The following is a 19,167-nucleotide window of genomic DNA, read 5'->3' on the forward strand; positions in this document are numbered from 1 at the left end:
ATATCAATACATCTATAGTTACTTTAAGCTTTTGCAGTAGATAAGCATACAAAAAAGGAGTTCATTTGCAGATACCATTCAGGAAGATGAAAATACTTAGCAGAGGTAGCAAGCACCAAACCACAGATTTTGTTTTTAGGGAGATTACAGACAGGAACTAATGAAGTTATGGATATTATTGCATTGCCAAGATGAAGGGGTATTCCCTAAGCTTGTATTAGAGAATTAATGGGACTGGACAACAGATACATGGGAATATCTACATGTCTCCCATTGCTTCAAAGGAACAGAACAGTATAATCCTGTTAGAAAACTCCTCAAATCAATATTCCCATGCTGTAAGCAGTTTGTGGTCTAAATGTGAATTTCATTTACAAACAGCCCCACAGTCGAGTACTTTTCATTCCATTCATTTCAAGAAAGGAATCTCCCTCTCATCTTCCAGGAAGTGCCTGTATTGTTTTAAAAATCAAACTACTAGGGTATGTTACACAAAAATCTGTTGGTTCCTCTCGAAATGGAAATACTTCTCCCTAATGTTGTTTTATTTAATATTTAGAAGTTAATTTCATTACGGTAGTTAATTCTACTTTATGCAGCTCCGTAATTAAAGTGCAGAATAATCAAGATCACTAATAATTTCCTCAAGAGTTTGCTGTCAGCACCCATAACTCATCATAAAACCAATTTTGTCACTTCTGGCATACCTTTCAACACTTTGGTGCCTGCCAAAATGAAAATCAATGAAATATTATTATTATTATTTCATGGCTGATACAGTGTAAGTGGCTCCAGTGGCACTCCCTGTTGGGGGACTGCCATCAGAGCTTTTAGAACTGCGTAATCTGAGTGCTATCAGGCTACTCAAATGAGCATACCTCATCACACAAAAGTATTTTCAAACTTTTTACTGACTTCTGTTGATGAGTTACCCCCAAACTCTGTGCTGAACAACACTGATGAATCTCAGTGAAAACTAGCACATACTTTCCTGAGCATGCATTTGCTGAAAATGGAGTTCACCTGGTTTCTTCTGGCCTGAGGGGGAAATCCCTTCTCTGCCACACAGGCACACATTTCTTCATTTTAATACTTGAGAGATTCATTATAAAACACACTTGAAATTACAAAGTCTGCAAATCTCACTTAAAATATCACTAAATTTTCTACTGTAACACGCTGCTGTAATGAATGCCTTGGGTTTTCACCACTAGGAAGCCTACATATTTCTCCTCCTTCTCTGAGTCTTTCAGGTCAGCCTGGGCCTTACAGCAATCTTCCGTAAATCCACTTTAGAGTGCCAAGATCTAAGATAAATCGATTTGATAAGTGTTCTGACAAATTAGATCTTCCAAGCACTCAGATTACAGATCTATCTCTTGAATAGCTGCACATCTCTCATTCATTTTACCTGCCACATTCAGCAGTCTTCATGAAAGTGGGCATGAAATTAAGGTATCTCTCCTCTGCTGAGAGTACAAGGCACAATTAGCTGCTTTAGCTGCTTACTCGTTCTTACATGGAGCCTCATGCAAAAATTTATGGGGAAATTTTTCCACTATTACTTAGTATCAAGCCATTCAGAGAGAAGAAAAAAAAAAAAGATCATTAAAGCCTTATTTCCCTTAGAGATATAAAAAGCCTCAAATAATTTCCTGCCAAAACCAGCATATGGTTTCCCCTCAGTTTCAGTGGCTATATAAGCAAAGCACACTGCAAATAATAAGCAATGGGAAATAAGTTTCATCAAACTGAACACAACTCTGCTATCAAGATTGAAAGATACTCTTTCTTTGTGTCTTTCTTGACCTGCATTCCAGATTGTTTGAGCACTGTGCTAAGAAAATGTCAAGCCCACTGCTGGAAAATATGAAGTGACGTATGTGGGAGGAAACAACCTATGAGCATACACAATCAGGCTCATAGAATCACAGAATCATAGAATGGCTTAGGCTGGAAGAGACCTTAGAGATCATCTAATCCAATCTAATCTTGCCCTGCTATGGCAAGGAGGCCTCTTAACCAAACCAGGTTATTCAAGGCTGTGAACATTTTCATGTAGGGGGCATCCATAGCCTCCCTGAACAATCCATTCCAGAGTCTTGCCACCCTCATAGTAAAGAATTTCTTCCTAAGATCCAATCTAAACCTATTTTCCTTCAATTTTAATGTATGTATTAGCTCATATCACTGATGATAGAAGTATTCAAGTCATCATGAATGGTTAATAGGTAATAGCAGTCTAAAAAACCACAATAAAATATTGAAGATTTTTGAAAAAGGATTAAGAGAAGAAAATATCACAGAGAGTCTACACATCCATAGTGATTCAACATGATAAATATGGTACATAGCTCATTTATAATTTCTCACAGTAAAGGCAGGGGGGGTGGAAAATCTAGTGAGATATACAAGCAGCAAGTTTAAAGTAAGGTGGGGAGGGGAGAATTAAGTTGTGGGAACTGTTGCTATGGGTTGTTATGAAAGTCAGAATGCAAATGAATTTTAAAGGGGCACAGACAACTGGACATGTAGCAGAGCTGGAAATTGGTGCAGAAGTGTGATTACAAGACTAAGAAATATTGCACTGCCAGTTGACAGAAAGTGAGAAATTATACCAGAGGAAGTTTCGTGCCATGATTCCCTGATTTTACATATTCTTTCCTGAAGAATATAATGCTGTTGTAGTAGCAAATGGAGCTTTGTTCTCATCTAGCGAGGCTATTTCTACTCTGAAGGCTGTATGTTCAACAAGAAGTAACAAAAACTTTTATTCTGAAATCTATCAGCTTGGGTAAATTGGTTTGTCCATATTTAATACTCTGGAATATACACACACAAAAAGATCCCAACTGCATCAAACTCTCCTTCGCTATAAATCCATCAATGCACAAGACATTTGGTAATAGATATTACTTCCTAACAGTTGCTTTCTTCAAGAGTTTCAGGGTTTTTTTCTCCAGATATATCAACATCTGTAATATCTTCACTGCCAGGTCTGAATGAATAAATCTCATTTTAGTAAAGTAAATATTCCTTCTAGATTAAGCACCATCCAGTTCCAGTATGACTTCTTGCGCTGAATTCAAGATTTCCTGTTTGCAAACCTCAATCTGATATGACAAAATAAGTACAGCTTCAAGAAATGTATACCAACTGTATCTCAGAAATACCAATTACTGTGCACGTTCCAATGAATGCAGAGTCATTCAGATCAGGCTGCTAAAGGATCTGGGATTGTAATTTTAAACACAAAAGCAGCTGTAAAGTACATGCTTCTACATATGGAAAATTCATTGCTTATCTAGTGTTTGGCCTTTTTAACCAGAATTTGGACATTAAGATTTTCCACAGGATTATTAATGGAAGTAAAAATTGCTGCAAAAAACCCCAACTATTTATTGAACACACACCCTACAGTTAAATTCATAATCACTGAAATAGAAGAAACTACATTAATAATTGAACACAGCCTATTATTTCTGGAACCTAGGCTTTAGCTTGGTAGCAGGCCTCTAAAGAATACGAAATCTTTAGTTCAGACATGGCAGAACCTTGCTTAACTGCAAACAACAATAAGTAATCAACTACAGACCTACAATACTTTGGGTTTGTTTTCCATAAGAAGTAAATAGTGGTAAAATAACCAGACATGTATCTTTAAATACCAGGTCAGAATTTGACATTCTCATCATGTGAAAAGTATTAAATTAATGAAAATATGCTTGGTCTCGAACAAGAATAAAAGCTTAATAGTTTGAACATTTTTCATACACCATTTCTGAGGAGAAAGCAAATCAACGCCATTAAATATTTAGGCTACTACATTTGCATCTAAAACTACCACAGAATCCTTATTTCTTTTCACATTGAAAAAACAGTTTTGTGTGAAAAGGCTTTTGAAATTAAAAGTTCTGAAGCAGTTATGAGAGCCATTTTACTTGCAGTTGCAATGGAGCTTACAGTCACTTAGCAAGCGCCTGCTGAAGGGCATTAACTTCCAACTGAGGAGTGTAAATTCTAACTCCAAGCTGACTTCCCACTATGGATTTATTTTGCAAATAGAAGTAGTTTAATATAAAGCTAGAGATTTCTAATCTTTTGAAGATATTACTTAGACTCATCTCTTCAGAGTAGCACAATGAAGACTTCAGATTAAGGAACAGCATTAAGAGTGCTTAGTTAAGTAAATAAATTATAGTATTTCCTCTGAACCCCATATCCAAGCAATATTTTTAGTTTAAAGACTTCAGTAAGAAAGTAAGGCTTGATCACTCACACCGTGAGGTTTCCAAGGACTTCAGAGAATTGCCTGAGAATTTCTGTAGTCTCATGAATAAAACTTGGGTTTGTAGCCTCTAAGTAAAAATTAAAATTGTTTTCCCTTTTAGCTTGCTTATAAAAGTCAGGGAAACTCTGCTTTCAGAGATAGAAGATTCAAATATTATTGTGGGATATATAACATTTCTGGATTTTTATCTACTTCTCTAATTCACTCAAATAAAAATGTATCTTCTTTTCAGCGACGCTAGCTCAAAAACACCCATCAGGCATATACAGTAAATGAAAAATGGGGGGGGGAGGGGGAACCCCCAAAAAACTGAAAAAATAAATTAGTATTCCACTGTTTACTAGAACAAATAATTGTCAAAGTTGCAAACATCAGGTAGCATTTATATGCATGATATGATATGCAAAATTGTTCTATCACTCATGCACTGACCATAGAGAAGAAACTAGGAGAAGAAGGAGGAAGAAACTAAGAGAAGAGGAGGCTCAGGGGAGACCTTATTGCTCTCTTCAACTACCTGAAGGGAGATGGTAGACAGGTGGGGGCTGGTCTCTTCTCCCAGGCAACGAGCACCAGAACAAGTGTCTCAAGGGGAGGTTCAGACAGGATGTTAGGAAGAAATTCTTTGCAGAGGGAGTGATTGCCCATTGGAATGTGCTGCCCAGGGAGGTGGTAGAGTCACCATCATTGGAGGTGTTCAGGAGGAGACTTGATAGGGTACTTGGTTGCATGGTTTAGTTGATTAGGTGGTGTTGGATGCTGGGTTGGACATGATGATCTTGAAGGTCTCTTCCAACCTGGTCTATTCTATTCTATTCTATTCTATTCTATTCTATTCTATTCTATTCTACTCTACTCTACTCTACTCTACTCTACTCTACTCTACTCTACTCTAACAATGGAATGGTGTAGGATAAGTACTAAAAGATTTGTATCTCCACATGAATCAGATTTCCTTTCTTTAGGTAATTATAGCTGGCTTTGCTAAAGCTAAACTGATATGTGTTTTTTCCCTTTTTTAAAACAAACAAACAAACAAACTTCATTAAGCTTTTTCTCCCTTAAAAAAGTCACATTGAGAACTGTCTGTGCAGCATAGAGAAGACAGTGGCTTCGATAACAGAGGAAGGAAAAACCACCACTACCACCAAATCCCCAGCAACCTTCCAGGCTGTCCAAAGCATAGGAACCAGTGCCAGTTTAAAAATAAGATTACTCTTTAGAATTCAGACTACATATGCAGCAGCTTGTTTGCACTAACATGCAGCCACTAGAATCAAATGGAGGGCTGAAAGAAGACGCCATGAAGGAAAAGGTGATATGCTGTCACTTTAGGTACAAAGCTGGACAAACCCAAAGATGGACAAAGCCATCCTGGCCTGCTCTAAAATATTGCACATATTTCTGTTACTTTCACCCACAGAAAATGCTTTAAAATTGGAACAAATTACACACTAGGATAAAGGAGAGGCAAGGGAAAGTCTGTGTTGCAGAAGGGATGGCTGGCTTAGTTACTCTGAAAAAAAGGCAGGTAGTGGACAGAACCAAGAAGTAACAACTCCATTAGTTAGCTATAAAAAAGAGCAAATAATAGATGACATTTAGGGGAAAAAAATTGCCCTTCAAGCTATTCAGAAACTATTTTAAGATCAATTAAGCTAGGCTAAAGATGACAAAATGACCTGCTGAAGACCTCGCTCCAATGCTGCATATATTCATCTGTATAAAAACAGCCTGGGCTATGGTCTGAAAAGCAAAATGGAAATACAGTCTAGTGCAATTTTCATCAAGTTTTATTAAAGAAAATTGTAATGCTCAGTGAACCTACTTAAAATAATTTGTAATGATTTAAGCAGACTCAAAATGCTCCAAGTCGTCTATCTAATAAATATTTTTCTTTCAGTCAACATTGTAGAGAAAATGCTAAAACACAGATTATTCAGATTACACATGGCCCATCACACACTAATTAGTAAATCACAAATCAATTATGCAGTAAATAATCACATGCCTACTCCCCTCAGTCTTTGGGGGGGTGGGGGGGGAGGGGGGCGGAAATGCTGAAATTTTTCAGTCTGGTACCAAGCATGACTTAAAAAAACATAGTAGTATCATAGTATCAGTCAGGGTTGGAAGGGACCATGAGGATCATCTAGTTCCAACCCCCCTGCTATGGGCAGGGACACCCCACAATAGATCAGGCTGGCCAGAGCCTCAGCCAGCCTGGGCTTAAACACCTCCAGGGATGGCGCCCCAACCATCTCCCTGGACAACCCATTCCAGGGCTTCACCACTCTCATGGTGGAGAACTTCCTCCTCACATCCAGCCTGAATCTCCCCACCTCCAGCTTCATTCCATTCCCCCTAGTGCTATCACTACCTGATATCCTGAGAAGTCCCTCCCCAGCCTTCTTGTAGGCTCCCTTCAGATACTGGAATGCCACAATAAGGTCTCCTTTGAGCCTTCTCTTCTCCAGACTGAACAGCCCCAACTCCCTCAGTCTGTCCTCATAGGAGAGGTGCTCCAGCCCTCTGATCATCCTCGTGGCCCTTCTCTGGACACCTTCCAGCACGTCCATATCCCTCTTGTAATAAGAGTTCCAGAACTGGATGCAGTACTCCAGGTGGGGTCTCACCAGAGCTGAGTAGAGGGGGAGAATCACCTCCCTTGACCTGCTGGCCACACTTCTCTTGATGCAGCCCATCAACTCCATTAATAGTGTCCCAGAGAATACTCATCTTGTATTTGTTCCTTAACTACCAGACTCTGCTAAATTTCAACACCCCCCCCCAAAAAATGCCCAAGATCAGTCCATTGTCTGTTTTGCCAAAGATGCTGATCTGCCTAGATGCTAAATCTGCACCCTGCTGATCTTGTGGAATTTATTTTTGTTGTTGCCAAAAGAACTGTTTCAACAGCAGCTGGTTTTCCAAAAGTAGTAGCTCAGAATAAACGAATCTTTCTGTGAGGTCTACATAAGCTCTGGTTAATAGGAAAACCAGTTGTAAGAAGCATAGATATGAATCCATTAAGCTGGACTCATTAATAGTCATGTCTCTTTGCAGAAAGTAGGCTGAGTGGACAGAGTGAAGAAAGAGCGAGGAGTAAATTTTATTGTATTAATAAATAACATGGAGGGAGTATTATGGAGGAGCGACAAGAAGGGAGTCAGAACACATTAAATTTGGGAGCATCCTCTCTGTAGAGCACTTTCCAGAATCATGGCATGGATACCCCTGTCTCCCATGGGAGCATCACTGTGACAGCTCATAAAAACAAAATACCTGTGCATGTGAAGGTGCCTTCAGAGAGCGCTCTTCACTGACAAACATGCTACTTTCTGCCATGTCATGGCTCAACACCTTCTATGCATGTCAGAGAGTTTTATGTGAACCATGCAAAAAAAACCCAACTGAGTCACAAAATGTGAAGCATTTACACATAGAAGTGTTTCATCCCAGCTGACCAATGCAACAGTATATCCAAAGGCGAATCTCAATGCATAAAAAAATCACATTCCAGGTATTCACAGGAATAATTTCAAAATGCTTAGCAAATTCAAATTTGCCCAGGTGAAGGAAGCAGAAAGAGATCTCCATTTCTGTTACCTTTGCAATGGCCTCATGCAGGTGGAAGGAAGGATCCATCTCTTCCGTTTTTGTTGCATGTAGAGGAAAAAGAGCTTCAGAGAGAAAGCCAGAATTCTGTGAGAAAGAAAACAAGAAGCTCTTTAGGATTCCACACTGATTTCCTCCTTCAAATGCTTACTGCAATTTGTTCAGAGACTGAAAACCCCTTCAAACTGTTTTTAAGTTTTGTCAATTACTAAACTTATTTCACTGATATAATTAACTGATTCAAAGTCCCTGAAACAGGCAAAACCTCCTAAGTCTTACAACTATTTCTGGAATGGCAGTTGTCTTTGCAATTATGCTTCCTAAAAGTAGCTAAAATTTTTGCCTAGAGGGAGGAAAAAAATATCCACACAGATTTCATTTTGAGCTAGGCAGCAATGACACATTTTCTTAAATATGTTACGATTTAATCTCCAGACAAAATGTAAACATAATAAACAAAGATTGCACTTCCATCTTCTGCAACTGCTGTCTACAGTAATAGCATTTACATAACATGGGAGGGGGTTTGGTCAGTTCCCTGGAATGATATCCTTTAGGTCAACTGCTCTCATTAACAGCAGGCAATCTCAATGGATTATTTATGCAAGGTGTTTGCCTCTTTTTGCGCTGCAAGAAAGCAAGAAGTTAGATTGCATATTTGCTGTCACAAGGGAGCAACAAACTGATGCCCAGGTATGGACTGGAAAAAAAAATATTAAAAATTATAATGATAATAACCAACAAAACAAACAAACAAACAAACACCACCACCCCCAGAAAAAAAACAACAAACAAACCTCAACAAAACCAAACCAAGCCTCAAAGGTGCACAAATATCTAAAATGGGAATTATTTTAAACCTATGTTCCTGAACCTGGTATAATAGCCAAGAATCTAAGCTGAAAGGGAAAGTCTTTCTCTTCATCCCTGTAACTCCTGAGACATAGATCTGAAAATTACCCTTGCTTTTCTGAAGCACCTCTAATTTTGCTCTTTAGGCATGAGGTGAACTACCCCTTTTGGAAAAGCTAGGAACATAGTGCTTATCTAATCCCCACATGGTATAAGAACACATGTAGAGGTGCTTCTTCATAGACAGAGATGCTTGATTTTTTAAGCATAGTGTGAATGCACTCACTGTTCACCAACAGTAATGAGTTTGGTACAAAAGCACAGAAACTACAGCCAAAGTTATTTCAGAGATCAGCAGGAGGCTCTGACAGTGCACGAATATCACACCATTCTAAAGCACACTAGTTATGAGCAGTTCTTTAATACATACTCTTCTGATACACAACTCTCCAGACTTACCTACTTCCTGAAGAGTGACAGAACTTCATCTCTGCCAAATTCTGGTTAGCTTTAGGCAACTAGAGTTCAGCATCATAATATTTTGTAGCTCCTTTTGGAAGGCCTAAAACTTTCCTTGTCTGTGACTCTTTGGACTCGATGATCTGAAAGGTCTTTTCCAACCTGGCTAATTCTATTCTATTCTATTCTATTCTAATTCTGGGTTTTGAATATAATTTTGGATGCCAGCACCTAAATACATTATTGTCTTTAGCTAGAATATCCTAAGGTCTTTAGTTCTATTTCATATTTAGCATACAATGCACAGTGTGCCTCATAGAATCACAACCAGGCTTACCACAGGGATCACCTGGGGATTGCAGAAGGACTACGAGCTTCTCATTAACGCACTACCTTGCAGCATGTCTTTGCATCTGACTGCTGGGAAACTTGTCTTGTCCTTTATTTGACAGCTCTGGAAGAATCTCTAGAGAAATACCCAGTTCCAGATTAAGTTAGGCTAGTTCTAGAACTAACATTTTCTATACCACTGTTGTGTTTTTTTTTGTGTGGAGAGCAATAGTAAGAAGAATGTAAGAAAATGTATTCATTAAGAAAGGTTAAACAAAGCAGCATGACTCATGAAATGAATATATTTGCCAGGATCATAATCATAACATTTTATATAAACTAATTCTGGAGCTTTACATAGGATCTACTATAAGAGTACCCCTACTCTGAATTAGAATTTTATATTCTATGAATTCATGTATAAAATAGTACCAGCAGCAATAACAAGCAGACAATATCAGCATAGAGAAGAGAAGACTGTGGGGGGATCTTATCAATGCTTATAAATACTTAAAGTATGGGTGCCAGGAGGATAAGGCCACTCTTTTTTTCAGTGGTAAGAGGCACAAACATGAACATAGGAAGCTCCATCTAAACATAAGAAATAACTTATATATTGAGGGTGGTGGAGCACTGGAACAGACTGCCATGAGAGGTGGTGGAGTGTCTATCTCTGATCTCTGGAGTCATTCAACACCTGCCTGGACACTGACCTATGCAACCTCCTCAGGCAGGGGGCTTGAACTAGATGATCTCCAGCCCCTATTATCCTGCAATATTCCTGTCTCAGAAATGCCCAAATCATCATGAGATTATACTATGGTTACATGCCTGTGAAAATAATTGCAAAAAAATGTGTAGAATTTTTTCAGACTGAATTTTGAATACATTCACAGAAGCCTGTGGTCCTGTGTGCAAAACAAATAGTTTTTCTCATCTAGATCACGATGCCAAGCCCCTAACCCTTCTTCACCAGTCATGAATGTATTTCCATTCAGAGATTACATGCTGAGCAGTGGTCAAAAAAAGCTTTGCTTAAAAAAATATTGAAACTGGTCTGAGCTTTAACCAGATCGATTTGTAAGGCTGGCACCCCACACTACCTTTTCACTTGCTAAAAACGCTGAGGGCTTATTGTTTTTAACATCAGGAAGTGTGCAAATGTAAGAGACAAACAATTTAGATGCTTTGTTCTGGTTCATACAACCTCTTCGCACGTGACTAAGCTTTGCTCTTTTGCATGCTGAGTTTTAAGCCATACAAAGAATGAAGAAAAACAGTACTTCAGCTAAAAGAGCTGTTAACTTCAGTTGAGACAAAAGGAGCAGAGAAGAAACCCTGCCCACTTCCACTAAACAAACAACATGAAGTATCTTACTCATGTACCCCTGGAGGATAAAATGATGGTCTCTGATACATGCCTGCTGAATTGGAATGTTTGTACTACATAATGCAGTACGTTGGGTGGATCCAAGAGCTAGTTCTGAACTAGGCACAGCACTGTTAGCTCTCCTCCCAAAGATGCGTGGGACACAAAGGCAGTATAATCACACCGGTGAGGTGATATGCCAATATGCCCTGCTCAAATCCACTCAGCTTTGGCATAGATGCCTACAGATGCTCAATTCACCTCCTGAGCTAGTACCTTCACCACTCATTTAAGCTTCTTTGAACAGTGTGGCACAGACACGCTGAAGAAAACTCAGTGAAAGCTGTGTCCCAGAAGGGCTATTACATTGCTGGTAAGTTTGCTTGTTAATTTTTTTCCTACAAATTAATGCCTCTGTGATCAATATCCCATCAGTATTTCCATAAACTTCCAAAAGATTATTTCTGGTAGTAAGCTCCCATCACTTTCTTTAAAAAAATAAATATTAAATATATATATATAAACACACACACATGATTAGCACTGACTCATACAAATTTTTGGTTAAGTGATGCATCTGTGTGTTGCATAATTTGTCACAGAAGTATCAGAATAATAAATGGAGTCATTCTTCCCTTCAGAAAACTATTTTTTTTAAGATCTCAGGGAGAAGATGCACAAAGTCATTTATTATAAAGATAAAACACTTACTTCAAGACTAATTCATAATAGCTATTCATCTTTGGTTTAAGTTGGCACACCAGTTTACAAAGCCATATCGCTTCACTGGGGGGAGGCTAAGGAACACTGCCATTCTGCTTCGGTGGTGCTAATGCTGTTCATCATCATTCAAGTAATTGCAATCAATAACTCAAAAATAATTGCATTATTTATAGTCATTCTTGAGTACCTTACTGAGAGTCAGGGAGTTGGATTTGTTACACAAGATCAGGTTAACGCTCCATCTAGACAGATATTCTTTCTCTGGAATTTAAAACTTGATGGAGTAGATGCTTGCAAAGCAGAGAAACAGCACTTAAACTGTTCTGTATCCCATTCCACTCCAGACACACACCTGCAGAGTACAGGTTAGGATTCTAGTCATGCTACACTCACCTCGCAGTCCTTATTACTGTTCCCTTCTCACACCAGCCCAGTTGCTCTCTTTAGTATGCCACACCTGTGCTCTGGAAAGCTCTCCCATGTTAGTATGTTCCTTCCCACAATCGACCTTTCTTCCAAAGGCTTCCAACCTAGAAGAGCTCACAGCAGCCTGGCAAAGTAAGTAGGTAGCCTTGGCTACCATCTCAGCAGCTGCCTTTTACAGAAACACAACATAAGCAAGCAACAATTGGCAAATAAATCAAAAGCCATTTTTTCATCACAAGGGGCAAGTCATTTTGCTCATGGTGTAATTAGGACCTTGCTTGCTAAGATCTTGAGAAGGAGTCACTCAGAGAATCACTGCTTTAAGCAGGCCTGGGTATTTTTCCATGATTGAGCTTTCTACCCAGAAAACAAAGCCTTTCCTAAGAGTGCACATGAAATAAAACAAATTACTGCAATTTTTACACATTTGTGCATATTTATAGATAACACTTTTTATTCTGTGTGTCTGTGCAGACAGATAACATTTGCAAATAGATGATCCAAGATAGCTATCTGAAATAACTTGCTGACATCTGGAATATCTTGCTTTGTACTTACTAAAAGGAAATGTTTAAAAAAGTTGTTCCTTTTCTTTTTTTTTCCTTCATAAAAGACACCACCATAAAGAACTTCTGGAAAGGCAAACATGTTGTTTCTCTTGCCTTTCGTTGCCTTTCAAGCACCATGCTCATCAGAGAAAGCTGCATGAACTTTCCAAGGAACAGAAGCCCACTCTTTATCCCCAGGAGCACATGGCAGAGATATGAGTCTAGATGACGTTTCAAGAGTACCTCTTGGCATTTAACAGCAAGAGCAACACTTTCCAGCAGCGAGAAGCTGAATCAGACTCCTCATTTATTCTTTCAGCAGGCTCACAACAAGCATGTTTTGGTTTGATGTTTGTTTTTCTTTTAACAGCAATTTGCTAAGCAAATTTCTAGTAAATACCCCCTAAGAAAAAAACATGCTAATCCAAAGAGCACTCAAACATATTATTCCTTTATGTTTCTCACCCACAGTAGGAGTTGCTGTCCTCATAGTCTCCCACACTCCCTGAATAAAATTAATCTGCCTTTACTTCTAGTCAGGCACTAGAGTCATCCTCACTTTGTACAACATGCAGAATTTTCTGTGTACTGTGCAGCTGAATGCTCTTAAGATGATATCAATTTATGGAAAAACCTATTCAAGATCATACAACTGTGAGACACCCTCAAATTTAAGGGGCAAACTTCCAGCCACGCCTTTGAAAATTTTCTCCTTGCTGCTTATTGCCTTTTGTACGTTGTTCTTTAGGTAGCTGACGATCCAAATGGATCAAGAACATTTGCTCTTCTAACAGGAAGCTAGGTTTTATCCTACAAAATGCACAACCTAGAAAGGACCACACCACTAATCCTTGGATTCCAGGTGTAATGATTTGGTTTCCCTACGAGCCCTTCCAAGCAGAAATGAACCACCACAACATGTATTTGGAGGCAGGCTTCCAAAGCTCTCCTTTGTTTCATCTGCCTTTTGAAATGATCAGTTAACCTGATCTTTTCGATGCTCATTTAATGAAGCATTCTGTGAAATTAGAAAGACATCGATGTTCCACTTTTCAAATAATGGGTCACTTCTGATTAAACTTCGATTGAACATTCAACTTTCAATCTTAAAACAAATTGCCTTCTTTTCTTTTTAATTTGAACCCAATTTCCTGCTGCCCTTGGGTCTCATGACAGTAATTAATTGATTTATGAATCGATTAAATAAGGATCGAAAATGCAAGGGAAAAAAAATCACTTTAAAATCCCAAAGCCAGCTTACTCTTGCTTATTTATGATGGACACTTGCACTAAAATTAACTTCTGATTTACTAGGCTCATTTTTCTAACTTACCTTATCCTTCCTCAAATAATTAAGTGAGCAGAATTCTCCACCTTCTAAAGGTATTTAGCTTTCCATTCCTTGAGTAGTCTCATAGCATACCTCCAACTGATATGCCAACTTTCAACTAATGCATTTTAATTCATTAATAAAATCCCCCATCACTTCTGGATTTTAATGTAGGAGTAAATACCAGGACATACTTGAGAGATTTACTTCACAATATACATGCCACCACTTTTGTACCAATCAAAAAGTAACAGACTCTTAGGAAGGCAGAACAGAGAGCAAGCAGCAAGAGTAAAAATCCTTCTGAAACGCATACAGGTAGGACATACAGTATAAATGTGCTAATCTAGCACTGCTAAAGACTGCAAAGCAAATACAGAAATGAAGGATGAAAGCCATGAGAAAGCTGTTCATTTTCTTTACACAGACCAAAGAATAATGCCTGGTAGAGGAGAATTTCAGCATATAAAGCTTCTGCTGCGTCAGGACTGAGAGTATAATCTGCTGTCTGTCCATATATGTATATATATATATATATATATATAAAATGTATGCTGTGCCTTTTCCAAGAGCTATTAACCTGGTTTGCTTTTTCTTTCTTTTTATATTGCAACAGCATGAGAAACAGAATTGAAGCAACCTGAGGGACATGCACCAACATGCAGTGTCTGGTCACCAAACCACAAAGCGAGTAGTCAGTGCTTACATTCAGAATCAACCTGGGAAACAAGTTTAGTCGGGAGACTGAATTCACCCACTGAGCACACACTATAAAATGTGCCTAAAATTATTACCCAAGGGCTTACAATTGCATGAGGATTTGTCTGCATCTGTATTCAAAATCGTTGCCAAAAATTTGTCATAGCATGAAGAAGAAAGCTCCGTCTGAAGAAAAGATAAAGAGAGAGCAGTGAGCGGAACATAAATAGCTCTGAAATCTGCACTGCAGGCTTTCACTAATTCCTTCTTGCATTTTACCCTAAGTCAAGCATTGGCATATGGCAGCAAATATAAAATTATATTCCTTTGTGAAACAGGTGTTTCACCTCAGCAAGGCTAAAAGACCATCTCTTCTACAGGGTCTTTGGTTTTTGGTTTGTTTGTTTGCTTGTTTGTTTTCCTGGAAGGTTGTTGACTGGAAGAAGGATTGAAAATAGAGTTATGGAAAAGAGTGTCTCATAGACTAAAATATTGCTTACCAATAACTACCTGGAATACTTTCTGTTTGGGAGAGTATTGCAGACTGGGGCAGATTTTTAAACAGTTTTACTGAAAAAGTGGATTATCTAGCACAGAGCATACTGAAGTCAAAGTGGAGTTCTGTAATGAGTGGGTTACAATGAATCAATTGAATAACACCAGGCATTAATGCATGACGTAGAACATTTCTCACTAACAAAAGCCCTTCGACTGCAAATATATTGCAGAAAGAGTGGGCTGCTTCCTCTCACTAGTAGACTGACTCTTCCCTTTCTAGCAAATGCTTTTGGCATCCAATTAATTATTCCCCCTCAAAATCCATAAACAATTATAGAGCAACATAACAGTTGTTTTTCACTGGTTTTTATTTAAATGAAACTGAAGATATAAACTGTGTAACCTTTTCTGTCATTTTTAGAAAGCAACAGTTTGCAGGTGCCACAGCCTAGAGTGTGTCAAAAATCTCATTCAAAGTGAGAATGACCCTACTTTGTGAAAATGGGCATGTCAGGAGGAGTTTCTGACAAGGGGCCTTTTCTTCGGTATTTTTACCATTTCAGTTTACTGAAGAACTTTTAGAAAAGAAGCAAGCCCAAATGTATTTTCTCTTTAAGTTTTTTTCTTTCACTGACCTTGTGATGTCATCAGATGCTGGACAAAACAAACAAGGCCTGCCAAATCAGACTACAGAGAAAAGGCAAAATTAGAATCACTGCTGAGCAATTTATTTTATTCTTCCATTCGATTGTAGCCAGAAAAACTCATGGCAACAGTCACTAGACAGGAAACTAATATAGGCACTTTGCTCTCCTCTCTTTTAATTTAATGTTTTCTTCCTTGCATTAGTAAGTGAATTGAAATAATCAGTATGAAGCTATAAATTCATAGACAGCAGCACAAGGAAAGCAACTGTTAAGACATGAGGATACCTGCATAGCTTTATTCATCTCTAGAGTCTTCCCTCGACACTTTTTAAACTGACAGCAGAATCAGCAATTGACATAGGAGGAAGTAGTGCAAAACAAGAAATCAGGAACCTCACAGAGGATCTTCCCAGTGTTTCAGAAGGTTAGAAATAGGAGGCTCAGTTCAGGCACACTGCACATTAGAGAGAAAACCTTTTTTGGATGTGTCACATTGAGGATTCACAAACATTCTGTAACATTTTATGATCAATTGTGAGCATTCAAATTACGCAGAAAACCTGCAGTGCCAGCAAGACTGTCCTTCTCCAAGACATGAACTCCAGTGACAATGTCTTTCATAATATCCAATATTATAAAGCATAGCAATCTAATTTCCTGACTTGATGTTTCCTATTTTCAGTTTTTAGTTTTAGTGCTTGAAAAAACTATTGGAGTAATTGTACTGAATGGAGAAATCCGATTTTCTCCACTGGACAGATGTATAGGTGGACTAAGAACCAGAGCAGGTTTTTGTTAAGAACAAGAATGTCTTCAAAGACAATATCTATTCACTTATTGAAAGCCTTATTAAACAATTCTTTAATGGCTATGATAAGATACTTCAAACATTGCAGATTTTATCACAGAGAACCTATGGCTGACTCAAACCAGAGCTGTCTGATAGTCCAGTGATCTTGATCCCCCCCCCTACCCCGAGTATTAAAACATAAAGCTACTAATATCTGCTAACACAAAACAAGTTCTGATACATATTCCAGATACTCTGCCAGAAGATTTTAAGTTGGTTTGTTGAATTTAGCCACTCAAACAACAACAAAAAAAGCTATCTTGAATGCAACAGATGCCATTTACTTCTCTAGGGAGGACAGATAATTCAACGTCTTCTACCCTTACATAACATGTTTGTCAGTAACTAGATGCCTCAGCACACTATCAAACAGAAAGCAGTAACTGGTGCCTAAGCAAATTTCTCACACATTCCCATATCCCAGCTGACCCTGTAAGCTTCCAGGATGTCTGTCTTCCCTTGAATTTCAACAGCCTTCAGTCAGCTCCAAGAAAATGAAATGCATATGAGAGAATCTGCAAAGGCAGAGTTTACAGCAACAACATGTTTTCATACAGTGTGAATAGTAAAGCTCTCCCTTTTTTTTTTTTTAAACTGTGTGGCAGGTTTATGCAAAGAATTTTCCTCTTCTGGAGGCACTGTGGAAAGTCTGGGACATCAAACCACTACAATTTGCAAAATCAGACAGATTATTCTGGAGTAGCTTATCCAACCAATGAGGACGTCATCAGCTTTGGCTGAAATTAGTGGAATAACAAAGATGCTCTTCCATGAAATTAAGAAGCTAAATATTCATATTATTCAATAAAACAACTCAAGCAATCAACGGAACATCAAGTGTATTTTGTCTTGTAAAACACTGAATCATTAACCTTAACAATTTCAGCATGCTCTCACTATCAAATTCAACTAAATTAGCATCCAAGTGAACAGATGGACTAATGTATTAATATATTACTGGAGAGTACTACACTGAATAACCCCTGAATGCACTGAGAAATTTAAAAGCACTAATTTATGCTAAAGATAGAACAGAAATACATTTTGGTCAGAAGAAATATATTATGAATAAACAAATCGATAAATATTTAGAAAGACAGTATAGCCCATGAAAGAGGAATTCAAGACACAGAAGCTGCTGTGGTTTGGACTGACCTCCACAAGCAGTTCTAAGACAATCTACTGGTGTCTTGGAAATAGATTTTGTAACACGCTGGCACTTCATCACTTGTCCATGAACAAAAATGAAACCTCTCTCTTCACCTTGACATGTCTAACTCCCAGTGATACACTTTGTTGACCGTGAAGTTCTACTGCAAAGTTCATAAATTTTCCCAGCAGCAAATGCAGCAGCACCAAAGTCTTTGGAGACAGGGAATCCTGGGTTCCCAAGCAATCTGCTATTCAGAGGCTGAGAAACATTTGTTCCCTTGCAAAGTATTTCTGATATTCTCAGATATTCTAAGCACAGTTATATTTTGATTCTTTCATACAAACATGGAATATCTCAGGTTAACTCCTAATGGGCAGCTACCAGCTGCATATTGCCTTTAAAAAATTAAACATATACAAGGGAGAAAGGAGGAATAAAACATGGAAGGAGGGAAACCAGATGTATTTAGCTGCCAAATTGTAGATCATCGCAGCATCACACTGATTATTATTCAAACTTTCTATTAAGTCTTGATACAGATGGGGAAATACAGATTCTGTTTAAGGAAGGAATCTCCTGGAATATCAGGGTCAAACAACTGGCACTAATTCTCTTCTAGGGACACACAAACATATATATGCCACAGGCCTGAAAGTTCTGTTTAGAGCAGCTAAGGCTGAAAAAAGTACGTCGTGTCTTTGCATATGGCATTCTTTGATCCTTCAAAGAAAATGATGCCACAATGCTTCTAATTGAAGTTCTTAATAAATATACTTTGATCTGATAAATTAATTGGTACTCTGTGACACTTAATCCAGGAGGAAATAAATAATAGCAGAAGAAAGACAGCATAAAATTCACCAGAAGAGCACTGTCAGACGTGTATCATCCAAGCAGTCACTACAGTAACTCTTTCTTGCTCAGAAAGGGACTGGAGGACATACTGGATGTAAAGGAGAAAATTCTCTAGATATGGAATAACAGTGAGAATAATGATGTGATGTAAAATGTTGAGATAACTGCATTAGGAGGAAAAAATTGAGACTTCAGATCATAAAAAATTATTGACTTCAAGCACTATCACTGTTTGACCAGTGAACTACATTAGTGATACATAAGCGGCTCTCAGTAAAGGGTATCATAGATGAGACAACTCATATTTGCTTGAGATAAATCTATGAAAACATGAGGTTGTGTTCATGGGGTTAAATTTCTTGCTTTACCCAGAATTTGCTGACAAAACTACACAGCAGACTTTTCTGCCTTCCATAATGCCACCTTGATTATACCTAGCAAAATTGTGTGAGTGTATTATCTATGGAAATAATCCTTGACAAGAACTTCTTTAAGAGAGAATATAACAGAACATTGGTC

General features: G+C 38.1%; 1 protein-coding gene across 1 annotated transcript in view; it reads right to left on the minus strand.

Annotated features, from left to right (window-relative positions):
• NAALADL2 (N-acetylated alpha-linked acidic dipeptidase like 2) overlaps positions 1–19,167 on the minus strand; it is a 292,588-nt gene that overhangs the window by 68,041 nt on the left and 205,380 nt on the right. Inside the window, exon 10 of the mRNA XM_009897854.2 lies at positions 7,901–7,996. Coding sequence (XP_009896156.2) covers positions 7,901–7,996 — 96 coding nt within the window. The remainder of the gene's footprint in view (positions 1–7,900; positions 7,997–19,167) is intronic.

Source organism: Dryobates pubescens, chromosome 13 (genome assembly GCF_014839835.1).
Source record: "Dryobates pubescens isolate bDryPub1 chromosome 13, bDryPub1.pri, whole genome shotgun sequence".
Lineage (NCBI taxonomy): Eukaryota > Metazoa > Chordata > Aves > Piciformes > Picidae > Dryobates > Dryobates pubescens.